General features: G+C 33.9%; 1 protein-coding gene across 1 annotated transcript; it reads left to right on the plus strand.

The window, feature by feature from the left end:
* The first annotated feature begins 827 nt into the window (after positions 1-827).
* LOC131641003 (zinc finger BED domain-containing protein RICESLEEPER 2-like) lies at positions 828-3,373 on the plus strand. The gene is made up of 5 exons (XM_058911340.1): positions 828-852; positions 959-1,032; positions 1,129-2,764; positions 2,822-3,211; positions 3,318-3,373. Exons 1-5 carry the CDS (start codon positions 828-830, stop codon positions 3,371-3,373), a joined length of 2,181 nt encoding a protein of 726 aa, XP_058767323.1.
* The last annotated feature ends 5,671 nt before the right edge of the window (positions 3,374-9,044 follow it).

Consider the following 9,044-nt stretch of genomic DNA (forward strand, 5'->3'; position numbering starts at 1 on the left):
GGCCGCTTGAAATCCGCTCCCAACGTTCAATTGCTCTTTGAATTAACAATCTTCAATTTTCTATTTAAGTTCTCTGTCTCCAATTTTAATTTATCTTCACCAAAGTATCAAATCACCTCCGAGGCACCGATATTCTTATTTCCAGGGTTTAGGGTTTAGGATTTAGGGTTTAGGGTTTAGGGTTCTCTAATATCAGTAAGTAAACTTTTTAGTTTGTTCTATTTTAGTTTTTGTATAGTTTGTTCAATCAGCTTTTTTACGGTTTGTTTGATTTCGATCTGTTTCAAACCTTTAATGTGTTTCGGTATTTGGATAGATTTTCTTATTATCATCCCAATTCCATGGAACTGTAAAGAATCATGCATCAGTAAATGATTTTCTATTGTAATTGTTTGTTAAATAGTTGTCTTTAACATTTACTGACTTGAAGTTTATAATCCTATTGAATATTGGTGTTCTTTGTTTTGAAAACAGTTTATAGTGTATTATCATTATCAGTGAGATATCTAAGAAATTATAATGATGTGAGCCTTTCTTGTTTGAGTTGTTTCTACATAGTGGACGAAACAAGTAACGTGGAAGAAAATAAAAGTGTTTCATTGTGTTTCCTTTTTAATAATAAATTGTATCATATGAAAAACAGTGTTGTTTACCATTAGCATCCAAATAGTATGACAGTGCAGCTGCTTTCAAAGGGACACTTTACTATATTCATTACATATGCTTTAAGGAAAATGTGATTAGATAAAAAGATACAACTTTTCTTAAAATAATTACTAAGCTATTATATTTATTTGTTAAAGAATAGATTAATTAAATTTCTTCTCATGAAAGAAATAATCTATAGCAAAGGTATAAATATGGTTAATTTCAATCTGTTTATAGTTTGTTCTGAATCTTCATTCTGTTTATAGATAGTTCAATTTGTTCTAATTTTTAGTTTGTTGGATTTTTACAGGAATGAGCCAAGTACAATCCTCTGATCTTGATGCTTCATCTACTCAATCCGGTCTTAATAGCAACCTCATTCAGGTATCAAAACTTAATTTTAAGTGGATTAGTTTACTTAAGAAAATGTTAGTTAATGTACAATCGTACAAAGTTGAAACATACAATTTATTTTTGCAGGGTGAAATAACTCAACCTCCAACTCCATTGGAACAAAGTAATGAAGTGACTAATGATGAAGAAACTGTTAATAAGAAAAGGAAAGTTGGAGAAGCTTCAACGTTGGCCACATCCAATGATCCTAATGTTGCTGCTGGAGATTCAGGTAACAGAAAACCTATTAAATCTAGATCTTGGACTTGGGAGCATTTTACAAAAATAGGATCAAGAGCCAAGTGTAATTGGTGTGATGTAACATATGCCGCTGATTCACAAAGAAATGGCACTAGTAATTTGAAACACCATTTGTTGAACCAATGTAAGAAGTTTCCCAAAGAGTCTCTTGATCCCACTCAACAGACTCTTGTTCTCCAACAACTGCAAAAAGAAGAAGGGAATGGATCTGGTAGTGTTCTCACTAGTGTCCATTTTGATGTTGAGGCATGTAGGAAAGCGTTAGCTAGGATGATTATTGTTGATGAATTGGCTTTTAAATTTGTAGAGGGAGAGGGGTTTCTTCATTTTATGAGTGTCGTGCAACCTAAACTCTCAATTCCTAAAAGGGTTACAATTGCTAGAGATTGTTGGGATTTGTACAAGAGTGAGAAACAAAAGTTAAAAAGTGTGTTAAGCAAATCAAATCAATGTGTATGTCTTACAACTGATTGTTGGACATCTGTGCAAAATTTAAGTTATATCTGTCTCACTGCACATTTCATTGATCATGATTGGAAAATCCATAAAAGGATTCTGAATTTCTGTCCAATTGTGAATCACAAAGGAGTAACCATTGGCAAAAAAATTGAAAAATGTTTGGAGGAATGGCTAATAGGTAATGTTTTCACCATTACGGTGGATAATGCTAGTTCCAATGATATCGCAATCACTTACTTGAAAAATACAATGAATGATTGGAATTCACATCCATTGAAAGGGGAACATATGCATGTTCGGTGCTGTGCACATATTCTGAATCTGGTGGTCCAAGATGGACTCGAAGACTATCATTCTTCAATTAGTAAGATTAGGAATGCTGTTAGATATGTTCGTGCGTCTCCGGGTCGTATGGATAGGTTTAAAACCTGTGTTAAGGAAGCTAGGTTACAAGAAAACTCAATTGTTCAGTTGGATGTTTCCACTAGGTGGAATTCCACATATCTTATGCTCGAAAGTGCATTGAAGTTTCAGAAGGCATTTAAGAGATTGAGTGAGAAGTGTGTTGATTTTGTGTTGATGAAAGGTGGTATTCCAAATAATGCAGATTGGGATAATGCAAAGTGTTTTGTTAATTTCTTGAAAATATTTTTTGATATTACAAAGAAAGTTTCAGGTTCTACTTTTGTAACCTCTTCTCAATATTTCAGCAAACATATTAGGATATTGACTACTTTGAAAGGGTGGATAGAATTAAAAAGTTCAGATAACTTGCTTGGAAATATGGCTGAAAATATGAAAGTTAAGTATGATAAATATTGGGGTGATGTTGAGAAAATGAATATGCTGATATTTGTTACTGTTGTGCTTGATCCTCGACATAAGATGCAGTTTGTTAGGTGGGGCTTGAATAGGGCATATGGAAAGGATGTTGCTGAATCATTGTCTAAAAAAACAGAGGAGACAATATATAAAATATTTGAGAGTTATAGGCTTTTCCTTGGTAAAGGTCAAACTGAAAATAATCCTACACATTATTCTCATGAAGTGGATTTGGTAGAACTTAAAGCACCTGAGGATGCATTTGCTTTGGAGGTTGAGATGAACATGAATCTCAATGATTGCATGCAGAAAAATGAAGTGGATTTGTATCTCATGGAGAGTTTGGAGAAGAAATGTCCTGGTTTTGATATCTTGAACTGGTGGAAGGTGAATTCCAACAAGTATCCTATTCTCGGTAAAATGGCTAGAGATGTATTAGCCATGCCTGTGTCTACTGTAGCTTCGAAATCCGCTTTCTCTACCGGAGGTAGAGTGCTTACTTGTTATAGAAGCTCTCTCACGCCAAAAATAGTTGAAGCTTTAATTTGTACACAAAATTGGTGTAAATCTTCCCCAGTTTCGGTCGATATTGAAGAGCTTGTGGATGAGTTAGAAAATCTGGAATTAGGTAAATTACTTATAACTTATTTTATTGTTGGATTACTTCTATTAATTATAACTTTGTTTTTTGTTAAACATCCCCCCTTATGACTTGAATACTTTACATTTTGTAGAACTTGCTCCAATCCCACAATTGAATGAAGGTCTATCTGATATAGATTCTGATTAGTTGCTCCAATCTAATCTGTTGCCTGCTGTTGTTCTGCTATATGTTGCTGCTGTTCTACTAGGCTGGAACTATTGAAGCTGGAATTTTTTTGCTAGGCTGCAACTGTTGTGCTACTGTTGTAGAACTTATGCTTTATTTTTGTTGCTTTCTATTTGTTTCTGTTGAAGTTATTATTTCTGTTGCTTTATGATGTTTATTTTGAATACTTATTTGTATCAAACTATCACTTATGCACTTTGATATTTAATAGTATTATGCAATTTGATACTGAGTTTGATATTGTATGTCTTCATTGTATTTTCTTTTCAGCATCAGGTCAATCGTATTTTGTTCATTGTAATTTCTTTCCATTGTATTTTCTTCATACAACATCAGGTCAATTGCATTTGAAGTACTATTCTATTCAAATTTTATTCTTTTACAAATCAAACAAACTCATATGTAGTCACCAGTCTCTTCATAGTTATATATAGAGTAGATTATTAAATTACTCTAATTCTTTAACTTAAGTTATGATACAACTATACAGCATTAGGTCAATTGCATTTGAACTTGGTCTGTTATAGAATTCTTCATACTGATATTGTATTTTCTTCAGGTCAGTTATATTTTCTTCATACTGATATTAGTTAAAAACCAGACCACTGCATATGCCATTGCCAATTCTTTTGTTAGTTTTTTTCTGTAAAATCTTTTGTTAGTTTTGAGGTTATTTTTATTTTATTATACACAGATATTTAACTCCACCATATATATGATGGCCTTATAGAAGTGGTTGGTTATATAAATGCTGCTAATGTTGTTTTAAGAAATGCTAATGTGGCGGCTTGAATATAGCCAATAAAAATTGGCATGGAACGTTTCTACAGCATTATAACATTATAGTGGCAGAAGCTTCACCTTGAAAAATTGGCATGGGAAGTTTTAGAATAGACTAATTGTTTCACCTAGAAATATTCTTCCATTTGAAATCAATAGATTTAGAATAAATATAATTTGTAAATAGTTGTTATTTAAAAACCGAATAAACCGAACCGATGAAAACCGACTAAATTGGATTGGATTGGATTGGGTTTTTTTTATTTTGTCATTCAAAAACCGAACCAAACCGTATGCTTATGAATCTTTGGATCAGATGACTTTTAATCTCAAAACTGATCCAAACTGGACAGTGAACACCCCTACCGGTAATATCAGTGACGCCGTCTGTGGGAACTCTTTGCTCCCCCGTTTTTCTTTGAAACATACCAAAGAAAATTTAACATCAAAACCTACCGATCATCATGGCTAATAAACACAACAGTAACGTCAATGAAGCTGTCTTCCCTGAATTCATTGCCGATGACAATCGCAACACTAGGGAAGCCCGGTAACAAACAAGGTGATCCCAGGGACGAGCAACCCGCCTCCTTCTCTTTTAACAATGTGGCCCACAAAGCCGCCCAACATCAATAGACCCTTGACACTTATCAAGAAATTCCCGTGCCACCCAAATTTTTGAGCCTACCATGGTGGGCCTGTTCTCCGCGATCAACAAGACGAACTTCCTCATTTTCTAGTTGAACCAACAAATTGCAATGCTAGAGACAGATCACCGATCACACTCCCCTAGGAGGTTGTAATACGGTGGGAGAACTGACTTTTTGAAATGTCGCGGTAAGCAAGAGTCGCCACCGACTTTTATTTTATCCAATATATAGAAAGGCTAAAAGAACAGGAAAAGACCTTTTAAAATATTTTGAGTTCGGGGGGTAAGTTATACAAAGGGAAGGTGTAAGCACCCTTTGTATCCATGGTTATCCATGGGCTCTTAATTGCTTAGCTCACTTTGATTTGTTTGAAAAAGTGTCGTGTGTGTTTAGAAAAGATTTTTGAATAAGGACTTTAGCTTGTAAATAAGCGTAGCCTTTTGGAAATTGTTTTGAAAAGGAGGTGTGAAAAGTAATTTTGAATTTGTTTGAAATGAGCAAACATTTAAGAGCACCTACCCTAAGATTGTCTTTCTTGTTCTTTAAGTTTTCATTTGAAAGGGCTATCCATACCATAAGGAGGATAGGTAGTCTTTTCATTGGATGTATCAAGTCATCGAGGGTCATCGTTTGCCATAAGTCTATCCATACCATATGGGAGGTAGGAAGTCTTTAGGAAAGGATGGAATAGTCATTTGTAGGCAACCAATAAGGATACCTTAGCATTCGAAGGGGCGATAATCATTTATCGAGGCAACGTCGAGGGACAAGATCATTTTTAATTGTAGGCAACTCGAAGGGACTATGATCTTTTATCGAAGGGACTATGATGATTTAGAATCGTAGGCAGCAAGCTAAGGTATCCCTACGCTCGAAGGGACTTGACTATTGAATCAAAAGGCAACGAAGAGGAGTTACCCTATAGGTGGGTGTGTGCAGCAATCATGTGAGTTAGATTCGAATATTTATCTTGTATATAAGGTGAGCTATGTTCGATTTTTATCTTGCCACTCCCTATTTACTAACCACGAAGTTAATATAAAATAAAAGCAGAAATTAAAAGTCCTACGCTATTACAAGGCTTCGGGAAGGGGGATACATAGCCAAAAAAACCCGGGGAATGCGGAAAATAAAAGCAGAAAGTAAACCTACAACTATTACATGGCTTTGGGGCAGTTACATAAAAATATGCGGAAAATAAAATCCTAATTAACTATTACAAACCTTAGCAGTTACAGAATAAAAACTACGAAGAATAATAAAATACGGAAATAAAAATCCTAATTACTATTACAAACCAGGAGCAGTTACATAAATTATAAAAAATTACGCGAGAAAGTAAATAGCGGACGAATTGAGAAATCGAGAAAATATTTAAAGAAGAGGAGGAAAAAGATTTGATATTTAGAAAAATATTTTAAGTTAATGTTAATTGAATCCTAAATTAAATTAATGAAAATAAATCTAATTATCTAATTATGTACAAATTAAATCTAATCTAATTAAATCTCTAATTGATTTTAATTATTAAATCTAAAAAATCTAATCAAATCCTAATAACTAAATTAATCAAAATTATGTTAGAAATAAAATCAATTAAACCTAAATCTAATTATTTTAAAAAATATTCTAATCACTAAAACTAATCTAATTAAATTTTAAATTGAAATTTAGTCTTAATTAAAAAATCTAATCTAATCCTAATTATAGTCAATTAAAATAAATGTTAAGACAATTAAATCAAATTAACTATTAAAACTAAATGTTTTTGTGATTTTATGATTTTATAGAAATTAAATTAATTAAACAACCTAATTACTAAAATTAAATTAATTAAACAAAAATGTGAAAGAAAAAATAATTAATAGTCTAAACCCTAATCCTAGTTCTAATTAGTTATGGGTTGATTTTAATTATGTGGTTAAATAAAGAAAATTGTAGAGAAAGAAAAAAGAAGGAAAAATTGACAAAAAGAAAGGGTAAACCTGGTGGTCGAACCCGGGTTGGGAAGGTGATCGGCGCTTGTATGCCGCCAGCTATGTCAACGTGCTTTTGGTGTTAGTGGATGGATCGCCGACGGTTGAGGCGTGAAGGAATGATGCAGATCCGGTTGATTCAGTGGTTCTAACTAAGTTCCGCTTCTCTTTTGTTTTCCTCTTCTACGTATTTGGTAGATTATTTGCCATGTCATTTCATCTTCTTCCCCATATGTATCCTCTCTTCTCCATTCACACAAACAAAATCAAATCAAAAGAAAAACAACACTTTCAAAACAATAATCATGGCCATCAATTGAACCAATAAAAAGCTAGCAAAAATAAAAAAGATAAAAAAATAAACAACACCACCTGAGGGCTTTGATGGAGGTTTGTGGAGGAAAGATGCGCGTTGATCCGCTCGGTTCCACGGTGGATTCTTCGGCGGAGGTTACAGTGAGAGGAAGATATAAGTTCTTAAGTTTTTTGGAAGTGTTCTTGATGTTCTTCAATAAGCTATGAAGTTGTTATGATATTCATGAGAGAAAGTGAAGTTTGATCTTAGAGAGAAGGAGGAAAAAATATTTTTTGTGTTTGTGAGAAGAGAGAGAGAGAGAATAAGGGTTAGAATTGTTGTGTCCTAGATGTGTGAAAAGAGTGATTATTTATACACAAAAATAGGTTAAGTAAAAAAGGAAAATTAAAATCTATGAATCAAATCAAGGCCAAAAAATTAATTTGTTTTAATTCTAGCAAGAAATTAAATCAAAATAATTTAATGAGATTGACTTGCTCCCTAAGATATGAAAATGGCTATTAATAGAACAAATAAGATAAAACAAACTTCCTTTTTTGGATTTTTTTGAATATTTTATGATTTTTGGTGATTTTTTGACTAAAAAATAAATAAAAGTGAAAATTGACTATTTTAAAAAAATACCTATTTAATTAGTGCAAAAATTAAATTAAAATAATAAAAAAATGTAATTTTTATGATTTTTTGAATAATGGAAATAAAGTTAGAATTAAAGTTAGAAAACAAATAAAAAGGGAGAAATGTTAGAAGTGAGATTCGAGTCCGGGACCTCTCGCTCATGTACCTTTTAACCTCAAATTCTTACCAACTGTGCTACATCACTTATTCGAAATAAAATGATGTTTGAAAATGTATGAGGGCAAATTTTGGGGTATGACAGCTGCCCCTGTTCAATCTTCTTAAAACTGAGGATGTAGAGTGGTTTGTATACCAATCGGTATCTGAAGGTGGAATAGGATTGAACACTAGAATACCCAGAAATTTTCCCTTGCTAATGCCGAGACTTTTTCGGAGATGGGCTTAAAGATGTCATCCAAGCAAAGTATTGTCGGAGATGGGCTTAAAGATGCCATCAGGATATTGAGAGAATTGATTGAGATGGGCTTAGAGATGCCATCTAGCTTGATAAGTTTATCGGGGATTGGCTTACAGATGCCATAAGTTGATGTATTGACGTGTGTCGGACTGAGTCTTACATTAGACCGTGTCTGTAGTGTCAGAATTAAGTTGTAGGCTTAATTGCCATGAGCGTTGGGATCATATAAGTGAATTGATTGTAGTGACTCTATTGTCATAACTCCATCGTCGTGACTCCATTGTCGTAAATCCATTGACTCCATCGTCTTGACTCTAGTGTCGTGACTCCATTGTCGTGACTCTATCGCCGTGACTCCATTTTCGTGCCTCTATTGTCGGGACTTTATTGTCATGACTCCATTGTCGTGACTCCATTGTCATGATTCCATCGTCGTGACTCCATCGTCGTAAATCCATTGTCGGGACTTCATTGTTTTGACTCCATTGTCGTGACTCCATTGTCGTGACTCCATTGTCGTGACTCCATTGTCGTGACTCCATTGTCGTGACTTCATTGTCGTGACTCCATTGTCGTGACTCCATTGTCGTGACTCCATTGTCGTGACTCCATTATCGTGACTCCATTGTTGTGACTCTATTGTCGTGTTCTTTTCTGAGTTAAGTGTCAAGATTAAGTTTGTTTCTTTCTTTGATCATGTCAGCACCGTTCGTGGTGACTGAATTAGATCTTTGAAGGATGATCGTGTTTACACCGTTCGTGATGATAGAATTAGATCTTAGAATATTGATCGTGTCAGCACCGTTCGTAGTGACTGAATTAGACCTTGGAAGGATGATCGTGTCTACACCGTTCGTGATGATAGAATTAAATC

Source organism: Vicia villosa, unplaced genomic scaffold (genome assembly GCF_029867415.1).
Source record: "Vicia villosa cultivar HV-30 ecotype Madison, WI unplaced genomic scaffold, Vvil1.0 ctg.003445F_1_1, whole genome shotgun sequence".
NCBI lineage: Eukaryota > Viridiplantae > Streptophyta > Magnoliopsida > Fabales > Fabaceae > Vicia > Vicia villosa.